The 15,271-nt window shown below is 26.9% G+C and overlaps 1 protein-coding gene across 2 annotated transcripts; it reads right to left on the bottom strand.

Moving 5' to 3' along the window:
• Nucleotides 1-513: 513 nt before the first annotated feature.
• LOC100202164 (uncharacterized) lies at nucleotides 514-10,895 on the bottom strand. 2 transcript variants are annotated; one of them, XM_065804542.1, is made up of 3 exons: nucleotides 10,736-10,895; nucleotides 2,272-2,538; nucleotides 514-1,235 (listed from the first exon to the last, which is right to left on the bottom strand). In XM_065804542.1, the coding sequence occupies exons 1-3, from the start codon at nucleotides 10,806-10,808 to the stop codon at nucleotides 1,045-1,047; spliced, it is 531 nt and encodes a 176-aa protein (XP_065660614.1). In that variant the 5' UTR covers nucleotides 10,809-10,895; the 3' UTR covers nucleotides 514-1,044. The 2 variants fall into 2 exon arrangements, with proteins under 2 accessions (XP_065660614.1, XP_065660613.1); XM_065804541.1 differs by lacking the exon at nucleotides 514-1,235 and adding an exon at nucleotides 1,333-2,005.
• Between the last annotated feature and the right edge of the window lie 4,376 nt (nucleotides 10,896-15,271).

The raw sequence follows: 15,271 nt of genomic DNA on the forward strand, positions 1-15,271 counted from the left end.
AGCCCCGCCAAAGTTAATTGTTACCGGCTGCCATTATATATATATATATATATATATATATATATATATATATATATATATATATATATATATATATATATATATATATATATATATATATATATATATATATACATATATATATATATATATATATATATATATATATATATATATATATATATATATATATATATATATATATATATATATATATATATATATATATATATATTTATATATATACAGTGGCGAAGTTGGTAAAACTTGACACGTATTTTTTTGCATTATACAAAGGTTTATATCAAACATTTTTTTCAAAAGTTTTGTAATTACATTTTTTTGTAAAAAATTATTAATACAAAGTACTCAAAAAAATAAAAATTTATTTTTTAACATTCTTTGCTTTTATCACAATCTAAAAAGTTAACGTTTTGTTATTTTTTTTATCTGAAGCCTCAAATAAAAGTTTGAATAAAAACAAAAAAATCAAAAAAACAATAACTATAAAGATAAAAATTAACACATTTTTTTCAAATAACTATCATGTACATATTTATAATAAACAGTATTTGCATTCATCATAGATATTATTAGTTAAGCATTTATATAGCACGCGCAATTTGTAGAATAAAATAAGAAACTACTAGGTTTTTAAAAAACTGCGTCATCTATGACATCTTCATGATTTTCTGCAAATTTTTTTGTTAACTTTTAACAATAACTTCGATTTTTTCTTAATGACGCTACTTTCAAAAAACTTGCATTTTTCTTAATCTTGTCACCTCCAGCAGCAATTTTTATTAATTACATCATCTCCATCGACAATTTGCATTTTCTATCAGTTAAGTTTAAATAAGTCACTTCCAGCAACAATGTTCGCATTTTCTCAACATTTTTTTTTTAATGTCATTTGTCAATAAGCTTATTTTGTTCCGTAACCAATAGATTTTCATGAAAAATTGTTGTTGTCATGTTTTCTTACCCAATAAAAAAAAAAAACAAGCTTTTGCAAGCTTTTCGCATTTTGTTTTACTAGTAACCTTAAGCAGCTCTGCAACAGCAGTAGTTTGGACCACATCCTCCAATCGTACACGAATAGTGCCTGTATATAGCGAGACCTAACTTATGTGAATCAGTATAGTCTTCATAATTATCTGCCAACGATGGTTGTCTTTTGTAAACATGCAAAGATTCCGAGCAGGCCCATATAAGACTTTGAACTTCTTTCGGACCTAGATGGAAACGTGCGTGAAAATAATACCATGCATGAAATTTTTTAATGGAAACAAATGAGCTTATATTGAAACTAAAAAAAATACATGTAAAAAATTTTTGGATTTTATTTTGATGTCAAATACTACGATATACATAGTTCGTTTTTTATTTAAAGAATCATTTTTAACATAAAATTTGCAAATATCTTAACTAAAAACAAATCTTGATTTTAATTAATCCAACTTTGTTATTTTGAATAGATATTTTTATTGCAAAACAATGACGTCAAAAATGAAGAAAAAACAAACTGAAAAAGCATTTAAATAGATAAGTTTCCTGTTGTCTATTTTTCAATACTGTCAATTATAAAAGTAAAAACAAAACAAAAAATATTTAAACAACCAAAAAAAAACCTAGATTATAGTCGTATATTATAGTCGTATATTATAAAATTGCACCCTTTTTAGTTTTAAATAATTTTGGGGAATGGTGACAGCTGATGTCTATAGATCTGTTTTTCTATAAATTTTGCTTTGAAAAAGCTTTCCTTATATAATTTAATAGCTTTATTAAATTTTATACACAATATCATGATTTTAGGCGGCTCGACAACAGCAATAATTAGGACCGCATCCACCAATTGTACACGAATAATGCCTATAAATTGCAAGTCCTAACTTATGGGAATCGGTGTAATCTTCAAAATTGTCTGCCAATGCAGGTTGTCTTTTGTAAACATGGAGCGATTCAGCACACGCCCACTGAAGGTTTTGTACTTCTTTCGGTCCTGTTTATAAAATTTTACACAATATAATCTGGTAAATCTAAATTTAAAATCCTTACTCTTTCTTGATACAAAAAATTAATGTATATAAAAAAAAAACCTAATTATTAAGTTGATGCATTATTTGCAATTGAGATCCAACAGTTTTTTAAAGTGCTGTTGCCCAAGTCCGAGGTTTTTTATACCAGAGAATGTTTTCAAACAAAACCGAAACAGTAAAGAACAATATATTATCTTATTGTTGTAAAAATTTATAAGCATTTAAATACCTTGCTTTCTAAGCTTTGGATCTGTACATATATCTTTACAAGTTGATTTTTCTCCGCAAGTTCTTCTTACGGCATATAAAAGACCTGGGCCTTCACTAGGAATTGATGCACATATAGACATTGCAATTTCATCTAGATAGTTGTAAAAATAAGATCGAAATCCTCGTCTATCTCGCCTTAATATTTTCTCTTTGTTGTCTGGCTCAGCAATTGTGGACCGTTTATCTGAAAACAGTTGAGAAATAGGGAGGTCGGCTTGGTCCAAACCTAAAAAAAACATACATAATTTAGAGTTTGTTTTTTTTCTAAAATATTATATCTAAATATACGTAATATAGTTGTTTATCTTTAAACATATGTATAATATTTATTAAAAAATGAAAATTACGTAAATTATATGTAATTTATGGCTGGTGCGAGTAGGTATCGAGTGTGTGTGGGGGAGGGGTGTGGCTGGGAGCGGGTGTCTTCCTTTTTTATCGGCTTAAAAAAAAAGGTCCTCAAACTCTTCACTTTTCCGAATAGTGATAAATAATGTATTATTGCTATTCGGAGGTAAAATGTAAGCTATTTATATACAACAAAAAGTCACATTTTACTGACTGTATTTAAAAAAAGATTCCAATTTGACAACTGAAGGTACAAATTGGTTCTAATTTTCCTACTAATGGTGCAAATTCTCGTTAAATGGGGGAGGGGATGGGGAGGGGTATTTTCTATAAATGTAAACATAATACGTACAAATAAAACCACACAATATTAATTTCAAAAAAACTTTTTAAACTAAAAAATTTTTTTGAAATTAATTTTATATGGTATGCTTTGAAATTCAATGTACAACCATATGTGTTTACAGGTGGTCTTATACTCTATTTTCGACCTTGTGAATTTAAAGTGTAAAATATGTTTAGTTTAAACATGGGCTGTTTAAACTTTCAGGGCTTTACTTTCTCTTCAGCTACAACAAATGTTTTGAATTTGAATCATAATGTATTTAAAAAAGTTGAAATATTTTATAAAAAATGATGTAAATGCTGGCCTCAAATCGAGTGGTCAACTGTTCTAGCCATACATGCAAAATCAATAAGGTATCCGGTTCGAACTTCCTCGTTAAATTCTATTCTGCGGTGATTTGTGACAAAACCCTTAAGTAACCGTTAATCGATTTCTTGAACGTCTTAACCAGAAGAAAATAATAAGATTTTAATAGGCCTCACCAATAAACTAAACATTTAGGGCTTCATAAAATCTTTTTAACTTAATAAAATGTATGAAAATAAAAACATTTCCTAAAACAAATCAACTCTGGAAAAATTCAAAACATATAATAATGAAGTAAAAGAAGAACTTATTTTAATCATTTTCAATATTTAATTTATATTTCAAATCATTTTGTAAAGACCCAGCCGACATTTGGTCCTAAAAAAATGTCTTTTGATCGTTCGAAAAACGTTCTGAACGTATTTTAAACGTCCAAAAGACGTCTTTTTAGGACCAAATGCCCGCTGGGGACTTGTGAGATATTTGAAATATAATGCTACGAGTTTAATTTAATCCCAATAACCCCCCTCCCTCCTCCATCCCCTCCCATCCCAGTGTCGTCGGCTCTGCAAAAACACAAAAGCTGAACAAACAATATCTGAACGCTCGAGAGAAGTCGTTTGACAGTTAAAAACTGTTAGTTTAACTTTCATTATATTAAATTTTTATATAATTTACTCGATATAATTGTGAGCATCCGCCTAACTATATAAAACCCAGTCGTGAAAAAAATAAAACTTAGTTCCAAAAAAATAAAACCTAGTCCTAAAAACTTTATTCAGCCGCGGCTGAATAAAGTTTTTAGGAGTGTCATAGATATGTTAAGAAGTGACAAACAGTGAAACACAAAGCTTATTTGCTAATACCATTGGTTTTTGTATTCCAGTATCCGTATTATGTCCGGTAGTTCAAGTTAGTCGTTACGATAGTTCTAATTAATGGTCTTTCTTTAATGATTTTGATTTTAGTTTATTAAATCGTTCAAAAAGTTTGACATAAATAATTGATAATTGGTGGGACATAGTAAAGACAAAAAATTCAGTGATATTGAAATAAAGCGGTAAAATGAAATATCTATACTGATAATAGAAGATTAAGTCATAAGATATGAGAAAAAAATGAGAAAAATTTATAAATAGCTACATTTAGGTTGAAATTTGGAAAGAGTTACAATTCTGATACAAATTCATCAGTCTAAAAATTTTACCTTAAAAAAAACGGTGCAAAAAAGGTTTAAATTGAAGCATACAAATTGCCTATATTTTCATAATGCTGAATGAATTTTCATAATGCTGAATGGATTGTTTAGAGCTTAGAACTTACTTTTTTTTCATACTTTTCGGTTGCACTAATCATAAGTGGGATGTGAGAGTACGCGTATTTTGTCGTTACTTGTTTACACATTTATGTGTAAACAAGTAACGACAAAATACACATACACATTTATGTGTAAACAAGTACTTCTAAAATGTTTTACTGTCTTGAGAAATGTGTTTTTGACTTGGAAACTTAAGAATTTTATAACTTTTGTTTTTGGTTTGTTATCTTGTGTTGACCGATACGTTGAATTTGTTCTATCAACCCTTCGTCTGATATTTTCATTTATTTTTTAAAGAGCTTTTTTACTGCTTTTTTTTGCTAGTCCAACTTTACTTTAAGTGTTTCTCATGGTAGACATCTCCGGGGGAATGGGGGCACGGTGGCGTTGGTCATGGATATACTTTTTTTTTTTTTTAATTTTGAGATATAGAGGACTTTATTTTTTTTTAAGATATAAATAAAATAAAAAGAAACACATAAACATATATAAATATAAGCATATATACATAAACAAATGTGTAGATGCGCGTATACATAAACTGCTAACAATAAAACATAAGCTAGGATCTGAAAGAAGATCACAAGATCTTGTCGTCAGAACCTTATAAAGCACAAACAAGCAAAATAAAGACAAGTATAACATATCAAACAAGCAAAATAAAGATAAGTATAACATATTAAACAAGAAAAATAAAGGCAAGTAGTTATACTTTATTTTTCTTGTTTAATATGTCAAACAAGTAAAAATTAAAAATAAAAAAGTACTAAAATCCAAGTTGTATAACAATTTTCAAAATATTAGAAGTATGTGAGTATATTATCAATTGAAGGAATATATTTTTTTTAGATTGAGCTTTAAAAGTTAAAACAAAGTTTATCGATCGAAATTCCGCAAAACAATATTATTCCATAGGTGGGGTAACGATAAGCAATGCAAAATACATTAAATTTTGTGTGGCAGAATGGCTACTTTAAAAAATTCATGTTTCTCATGTCGTATTTGTTGTTAGGTTTAAGTTCGAATGTATTATTAAAAACGGTAGGGAATAGATTATTTCTCCATAAATATACAAAGTTTAAAACTTTAAATAGATTGAGTTCAATTAAATTTAATAATCTCATTTCAGTAAAAAAATGTTTTCTATGTGTAAAACGATCAACATACTTAATTATGCGGATCGCATGATTTTGACGTCAATAAAGAAGTTTTAACATTTTACAGTACTCCCCCAAGTAGTGTTAGAATAATTTATGTAACTGTGGATAAAAGAGTAATAAAGTTGGATTATGCAAGTTTTTATAAGCTAGTTACGAGCTTTATTTAGAATCCAAATGTTTTTTGAAATTTTAGTAGATACATAATAGGAGATGTTTTCACCGAGATAAACGCCTAAGAATTTTGTAACGAAATCATTTCTTATTTCAATTTCGTTTATATCAAGTTACGGCAAGTTTTTTGGTAAAAATTGCTTTTTTGCATACGAATGGATTAGAGTCCATTTAGTTTTATTAATATTTAAAGTTAACTTATTACATTTAAACCCGTTTGATATATGTTTTAACTCTTTATTCATAGTAGTAAAGTGTTCATAAATATTATTGCCTGAGAGGAATAGATTAATATCATCTGCGTAAACGATGCTTATAAGGGGTCGTCCATAAAGGACGTCATTCAGAATTTAAATACTAACCAGAAGTAGAAGTTTATTGGCTCTCTTCCCCGGACATTTTAATTTAACATAAGGCGCCAAAATACACTTAAAATCTCTACGCACGAGAGCCACTGTTCTCTTACTTCATGCCATTAGTTAAACTTAGCCTGACGTCTTTTATGGATGACCTCTAAGGTTAGGCGCTTTATTAAGATCATTTATATATGTATATATATATATATATATATATATATATATATATATATATATATATATATATATATATATATATATATATATATATATCATCATCATCATCATCATCATCATCATCATCATCATCATCATCATCATCATCATCATCATCATCATCATCATCATCATCATCATCATCATCATCATCATCATCAAATGTAGGGGTCCAAAGATTGAAAAAAAAAGACAACTGTTTTGAAAACCATCGTTACTAATTATAAATTTTTTTCTTTTTGTTAATTAGCTTCTATACTACTTTAAAGCAATACTTTAAATTCCATAATATTTAAGTTTTCGAAGTAAAATGTCAACTGTGTCGAACTTTTTTGTTTGGTCAATGAAGATACCTAATAAGTACTGTGATTGTTCAATAGATTTCGAGATTTCATGCACAAACTGGATTATTACATGCTTTGTTGAGTTATCTTTTTAAAAACAAATTGTTTGGTGTATAGTAAGTTATTTTTGTTCAGATGTTTGAATATTCTATTAGACATTATTCCTTCTAAAATTTTTGAAAGTACCGAGAGAACAGAGATGGGACGATAGTTGCTAATATTTGATATGTCGCCTTTTTTAAAGATTGGAGTAACCTTAGCAAGTTTTAAAAAACTTTAGAAAGAATTGATATCATTGTCAAACTTTTTTTATCATTAATAATTTATTTAATCGTTTATCTCCTTAAAAATTGAGACTGTTTTAAATGTCATTTATATCTTTTTCAATATTTTCTACTTATTGTTATTATTATCTTTCTCTATCGTGCTAAATCAATCGGTAATAATTTTAACGTTAACGAAGTAAAAGTAAAGTTTTTTCTTGATCCTTAAGAAACCGTTCGGTTTTGTTAAGTATGTTTTCTTTTTGTGCTTTTCAAGTTTATTAAAAATCATTTTGTCAATGTTCTCCATTTTTATTTCTATTTTTAATGTAAAAGCTCATCGCTAATAAAAACGCCATACTCCCGCAAGTTACAGCGCGAAAATTTAAATACAAACTATCCGCTATAACTGATGATAATCAGTCAGTTTTTTGTTAAACAAAATGGAACGTGTACTAAGTATAGCGTAAAAATAAGTTTATGCTATTACTTTTTTTCTTTTTCTTGTTTATCGAGGATTATTGAGTAGCCGTGGCGCAGTGGTAGCGCACTTGCCTCAGAAACTAAGGATCCGTGGTTCAAATGCCACCTTTGGGAAAGTTTTGCGACATCGGTCAGGAAAGAGGCTTGAACTTCCAATTAAATGCGCATCCGCAGTGCTTTGTGATAAAAACCGTAAGGACTTCTTGGGGCACCTACATAAAATTAAAAAAAAGGTACTCCGAAAAGACTCATTGTTTTATCACAGAGGTTCAGACCAAAGAAAAGATTTAACAGTTTTCACTAGTTAGACCTCCTAATTTTCTTTTCATCTTTATTTCACTTTAAAAGTATAATTATATCGTCATTTTAAAACTCTAATATTTGAACACTTCAGGACGGATAAAAACTACCATATACTTAAATACCTTCATTCCAATGAAGCATGCTTTTCTAAATTTAGTAATGAATGCTTTTCAGTTTTAGGTGAGTGATGTTTTTAAAGTTTCACCTTTGTGCAAATAAGTTCATTTAAAGAACCATTTTCCAACAAATAAAAACTTGCATTTCGCAAAAGAATATTAAAGACCGTATGGCCTTGTATCAGAAATACAAGGACTGGTCAGCGGAAGGTTGGCAGAATGTAATTAGTGATGAATCATTATTCAAAAAATTTGGTTGTTGTTCTGCAAGCCTTAGACATTCGTCTTAAAAACATTACAACCCAAATATTTGCTTTGGTCTGTAAAACATTGCCCCACAATCATGATGTGGGGCGCCACTAAAGTCAATAAGTGGTAACCTATGACTGTAATTTACTTTGTCTGGAAATAATTAAAGAAAATTATAAAATGTTTATGAACATCATGAATACTCATAAATTTCAGCTTAATAGAGCAATCTATCACAGGGCCAAGCTAGTAATCAATTAGTTAATTGAAAATGAGGCTGAACCTATTGAACCCTGACCTTGGAATTGACTTGACCTCAATCCCAATTCGATTGAAATTTGCATTAGTAGATAAAAGTTTATCAAAAACAAATTAAATCAATATTTAAATGTATTTAAAGTAGTACAAATTACAGTTTAAAAATGGGAATAAATTATTAATCTAAATTATTAATAAAAAGTTAATTTAATGCAACGATTCAAAAACAAAGATAAAAACCAAGCTGTATTGTTAAAAAAAAAAAAAATAAGTTCGCTTGAACTTATTTCCGCTTTTAAACTTTTCGCTTAAATAACCCGCTACCTAGTGAAAATACTAATTTAAAGCGTTGTTACCCTGAGTTCGTATGTTTCGCTAATCTTAAGAAATTTCGATTGGTACTTACATTTTAAAACTTGTAACTTTGTACAAATAGAAAATAAGTATTTAAAAAAATACTAATTCATTGGCTTTAATGTACAAACTATTGATATTGATTTTACTTTATTACTTAATATATTATATATTTTTACTATAAACTATTGAAAGAAAATTAAAAAAAAAGTTTAGTCTATTACTTCATTATTTTTTTTATTATTTTACATAAATAATTACTTTTGTTAACTGAAATTTTTTGTATTATTTTACATAAATAATTACTTTTGTTAACTGAAAATGAATTAAATTTTTTCTAATAAAACTTCTTTATATTAGAAATCAATAACTAATAGTTAATTAATTAATTACTTTAGATTATTAATACATAATTAATCAATAATTGTACATATATTTTTATCATTTTAAATGATAATCTTCTTTTTGAGAAATTTATTTTTTATTTTTGCGTTATTTATTAATCTTTTACTTTTATTTTATACTGTTTATTTGCTTTTACTTAATTGGCAATGAAAAGTATTATAAATATAATTAAATAAGTTAAACTATAAAATGCTCTACCAATAAAATGTTTTTATATAAAATCATATCTTCTTATTTTTCAATACAATTCTTAAATGTTATTTTTGTCATTTAATATTTTAATAAATTTTGTTTCTTTTATTTTACAAAGAAATTGTTATATCTTATTTTTTGAAAAACTATAAATTTTAAACGATATGCGATATATTTAAATTTTCTTTTATAATATATATCAGAGATATATACATTAAAACTATATTTTATTGTCAAACTATATTTTGTCTAGTAATGACGCATTTTTCGGGGCTTAATGATAAGACTAAATTTGTCTTCTTCTAGCCCCGGTCATGTATTATTTTTTTATAAGTTACGACTGTAAATTTTTTTTTATCGGCAAAAGTGTAAATAAAAAAATAAAAAATAAAAAAATAAAAACTTTAAATCTAGTTTACATTTGTAATTCCATATTTAATTTTTTATTTATAACTCTAGTTTTGTGTGCACTCTTTTTTCAAAGCTCTATTTTGGTATATAATTTTTAATTACATGACATAAAATTAGAAGGAAATAAAAAACTTTTGCGGAAAAAAATAAATTTAGGGCACAAAAATCACACTTTAAAATTTGCATAAATTTTGAATTAATTGAACAACAGAGATGACCTTTATTTACTTAGAAAGTTTAAAATTATACATAAATTTATGTAAACAATATAGTATTATTTCTAATACTATATTATGTTAAAATTTCCTCAAACCCTAATAAGAGCATCGGAAAAACTACATGAAAGTGCATCACGAGTCCTTACTTTTTACGATTCTTACTTTTGGTGCTTATCTTATGACAGATTTAAACAATTTTAAGTATTGAAAACTTTTTTATGTAATTAATATATTTTTCAGGCTATTTACTGAATTCGATCCTATTCTTGATCATGACTTTTTTAAGATCTTAGTTTCCTATCCTCCCCAATAATTAACGTTCTATCATTTGAAAAAACACCACCCAAATAATCCATAAACATCAAACTGATAAAGTTTTTCTTAGTCTTTTCCCTGATTGCAAACTAACTAATTACAAGATTCTAATTATGTATATTGCAATCTATTAGTATTATTAACAGATAACTTCATAGCTGTAATGTGCATATTTAACACAAACAGAAGATTGTTTAATAATAAACCTGCGCACCACTTAGTTTTGTTTTAATGTAAAAGAACTGTGTTTTATTTTATTTCAAAAAAAAAACATATTTAAAATTTGTTTACCATGGCTGTTCTCCTCCTTTACCTCAACGGCATACACAGCAACCGAAAAAAATAATAATACTTTCCAATCCATTTAAAAATACTTAAAAGTTGAGTCAGTGCGCTAAGCAAAATTTCCAAACCAAAATGCATAAAATGTTAAATTCACGCATGAGAAAGTGCGCAATGAATCTAAGTCATGTCATTTGGTTGATGATATGTTCAGCATTAAAATAAAACTTGGCGTTTTTTTTAATAGTGTGCGCAAAGCAAAACATTTAGCATCTTTTTGAAATCCAGAGTTTTTTTACCTTACATAGTTTAAATATCATTCAAATGCAAAAGAAAGTAACAATTATAATTATAATGATGTTAACTATATTTTTAAGAGTTGCGTTTGTTTTTATTTTAAGTTATAAAAAGATTTAATTCAAACGTTTTTATCATTCTAAATTTTTTGTTACTTAAAAATTGAGAAAAAAATAAAAAAATCGTAATTTTGGGATAAAAACCTTAGAAGTACTGAATTTTAAGCAAACAATAAACTTTAAGCAAAAAAAAAAAAAAAAAAAAAAAAAAAAAAAAAAAATATATATATATATATATATATATATATATATATATATATATATATATATATATATATATATATATATATATATATATATATATATATATATATAGTTAGATAAATAGATAGATAAGTGTGGCGTATTTAAGTGGGGCTTGGAGACGCAATGTCCCCCCCCCCTCCCTACGCTACCATATTAAAGAACTCATTGCTTAAAACTTAGTATAAAATTTAATTGACTCATTACGACTTTGTATACAATACAAATTTGTTTCGTTTACATGAATTATTAATTCATGTAAACGAAATAAATATATGAAGCTTTTTTTCAAATTAATTAAAATTATCTCTGTTTTAGTGTTTATTATTGTTATTTTTTTAAACACCTTAGTTTACATTTGTTAGTTCGTTTTCACAATATTATGAGAGTAGATAAAAATTAATACAATTTATAAAGTAAGCAAACACTACTAACATTTCAAAAACTAGTTATCTGAAAAAAGATCAGTAAGATCTTATCGTTAAGATCTTATCGACAGAACATATCACTTTGTAGTATATCGACAAATACACATATCACTTTGTAGTATAGGTAATCAAATTTAATAAATACTTCCATAATATAAATATTATTGCCAAATTTTGATAATATGGGAAAGTTAAAGATTTTTCAGCTTAATTTTGAAAAGATGCAAACAGAAAGGTAGATCAAAAATAGTTTTAAGCAAAACAATTTTATTCCAAAATTGTGGTACACGATAACTGATTAAAAATTGTTTAATAAATGGGTTTATATGAAAGGTTGGTATTTCTAGAAGTGTATTTATTTATTTTTTATTTTTTGTTTTTTTACATTTCATTTAGGTGCCCCCAGAAGTCCTCACGGTATTATCACAGAGCACCGCAGAAGAAAATTTGATAGGAAGTTCGCGCCTCTATCCTAACCGATGTCTCAAAACTTGCCTAGAAGTAGGGGTTGAATCACGGATCCTTTGTTTCTTAGGCAAGTGCGCTATCACTGCTCCATAGCTGCATTTATTGGTAGGTTTTTAGGTAAATCGATCATTAAAAACGCCAGGAGAAAAATTACAAATTTACATATATATACAAAGCATAAAATATTAAAAATATTAAATATGTAAATATTAAGTATTCTCATTCCAGAAAAAAGTTGTTTAGACGATCAGCAAAAATAATTAAACGTTGAGCATGTTTCTGAAGGCGATAAAGAGATTTTAACTTACTTTTTTCAGTGCTTGCTTAAACAATATTTGCATAATTCATATAGCTATGAATGAAGTCATAATAAGTTGGGATAAAACTTTCTAATTATATGGATTCTGGCCTTGTAAAAATTCCATTATTTGTGGAAACTTTAATATATCAACATAACCAATATGTTGCTTTGATGTGATGTTCTCATTAAAGAATTTGTGACGCAATCTCTTTTTATTTCAATTTTGTTAATAACAATACCAGGTAGAGCTGGGGGCGAGTAACATTTTTTAATTATCAAATGAAAAAGAATCCGTTTGTCTCGGGTCGGTTTATTGCATTTGAACCAGCTAGAAATATTTTTGAGTTCTTCATTCATAAAAGTCATTAAAACAACTTTTATATAAAATTGGCATTAAATTTCAAATAATTTGTCTAAGTGAGACATGGTGTAAAGATAAAAACATTGAAAACAATTCTAATTTTCAATTACCTAATTATAAAGTAATTCATCAAGTTAGAGCATCTAATAAGGAAGGTGGGGGTTTGTGTATATACATAAAAAACTCAATATTATTCAAAGTTAAACCAAATTTAAGTTCAACTACTACCGATTACGAATCGTTATGTATTGAAATTATTAACAAAACCTCAAAAAATATCGTCATTCATGGTTTATACAGACTGCCTTCAGGAAGCATTAAGGTATTTGAAAACCACATTAAAAAAATAATTAAAAATAAATCGTCTATGAATAAAGCTGTATATTTTATTGGTGATATCAATCTCAATATATTAGATTATGAAAATAATATATATATTAAAAACTTTTTTAACACCATTTTTCAAAATAGCTATATTCCACTAATCAATAAACCAACGCGAATAACTAAGGAAAGTTCAACATCCCTAGATCAAATTATAACAAATGAATTTATAAATGAAAATATAAGAACAGGAATATTTACAACTGACGTGTCTGATCACTTTCCGATTTTTATCCTATCGCAAAAATGCATAGATAATGCCCAAAATGAACGGGAAAAAATAATTAAAACACGTTTAATAACCGACACTTCTATTAGTCATTTTTATAAGCTTCTATCCTGTGTTAACTGGGACACCCTAAAACTAAATCTAAACGCCAATAAAGCGTATGATATTTTTCTAACAGAGTTTCTTAATCTTTATAACAAGGCATTCCCAGAAGTTACTAAAGTAATCAAAACAAAAACACTTTTAAACCCTTGGATCACGAAGGGCATTCTTAAATCTTCAAAAAAAAAACAACGCTTATATAACAAGTTTCTTAAAAAAAGAACTCTTAAAAATGAAACTACCTATAAAAACTATAAACGGCTATTTGAGTCAATTTTAAAACGCTCAAAGAAACGTTACTATTCTGAACAATTAATTAAGCACAAAAATGATTCTAAAAAAACTTGGCATATTATTAAGGAGGTAATTGGAAAAAAAAGCTTATACAGAAATTTACTTCCTCTAAATCTTAAATTTAATAACAAACAAATTGTAAATAAATCCTTAGTCGCTGAAACACTTAACCAGTTTTTTGTAAATATAGGTCCTACTTTATCATCTAATATAGCAACTACTCAATCACACTTTAGTTCGTACTTAACCTCAACCAACCTTAATGTTATGTCTAATTATAAACTTACAGAAAAAGAATTACTAGACGCAGTCTCTTTATTAAAACCCAATAAAAGTTTAGGATTTGATGATATAAGTAGTAATGTCATTATCAAATCAATAAAACAAATTACAATTCCATTACTACATATTTTTAATTTATCTTTAAAACAAGGCGTTTTTCCAGATAACCTAAAAATTGCAAAAGTCATTCCAGTGTTAAAATCAGGTGATCCTTCCGATGTTACGAATTATAGACCAATCTCAATTCTTTCTTGTTTTTCTAAAATATTAGAGCGGGTTATGTATAATAGACTATATTCCTTTTTAAATGTTAATAATATTCTTTTTCATAAACAGTTTGGATTTAAATCTGGTCATTCAACTGATCATGCAATCACTCACCTTGTTCATGATATATTTAAAGGGTTTGATGAAGACAAGTATACCCTAGGTGTATTTATCGATTTAAGTAAAGCTTTTGACACTGTCAATCATCAAATCCTTCTATCCAAACTGAAAAGTTATGGTATAATAAATACTAATTTGTCCTGGTTTGATAGTTACTTGTCTAATAGAAAGCAGTTTATTTCATATGATAGCGGAAAAACGGAATATAAGTCAATCACCTGTGGTGTTCCTCAAGGATCAATTTTAGGACCACTTTTATTTCTCGTTTATATTAACGACTTATATAAATTTTCTAACATTTTAAACTTAATTTTGTTTGCAGATGATACAAACTTGTTTTATTCTAGTAAAAATATCAGTAAATTATTTCAAACAGTAAACAAAGAACTTGAAAAATTAACCCAATGGTTCAAATCAAACAAACTATCTTTGAACATCAATAAATCCAAATACACTTTGTTCCATCGTCTTCATAAAAAACAAGATATTCCATTAAAACTTCCTGATCTTTTTATTGATAACGCATTATTAAAAAGAGAGCAATCAATAAAATTTTTAGGTGTGGTTCTGGATGAAAATTTAACCTGGAGGGACCACATAGGTCAAATTGAAAATAAAATATCAAAAAATATAGGTGTTTTGTATAAAGCCAAGCAGTTTTTAAATCTATCTTGTTTAAAAAACTTATATTTTTCTTTAATTCATTGCTA

Source organism: Hydra vulgaris, chromosome 09 (assembly GCF_038396675.1).
Source record: "Hydra vulgaris chromosome 09, alternate assembly HydraT2T_AEP".
NCBI classification, from domain to species: domain Eukaryota; kingdom Metazoa; phylum Cnidaria; class Hydrozoa; order Anthoathecata; family Hydridae; genus Hydra; species Hydra vulgaris.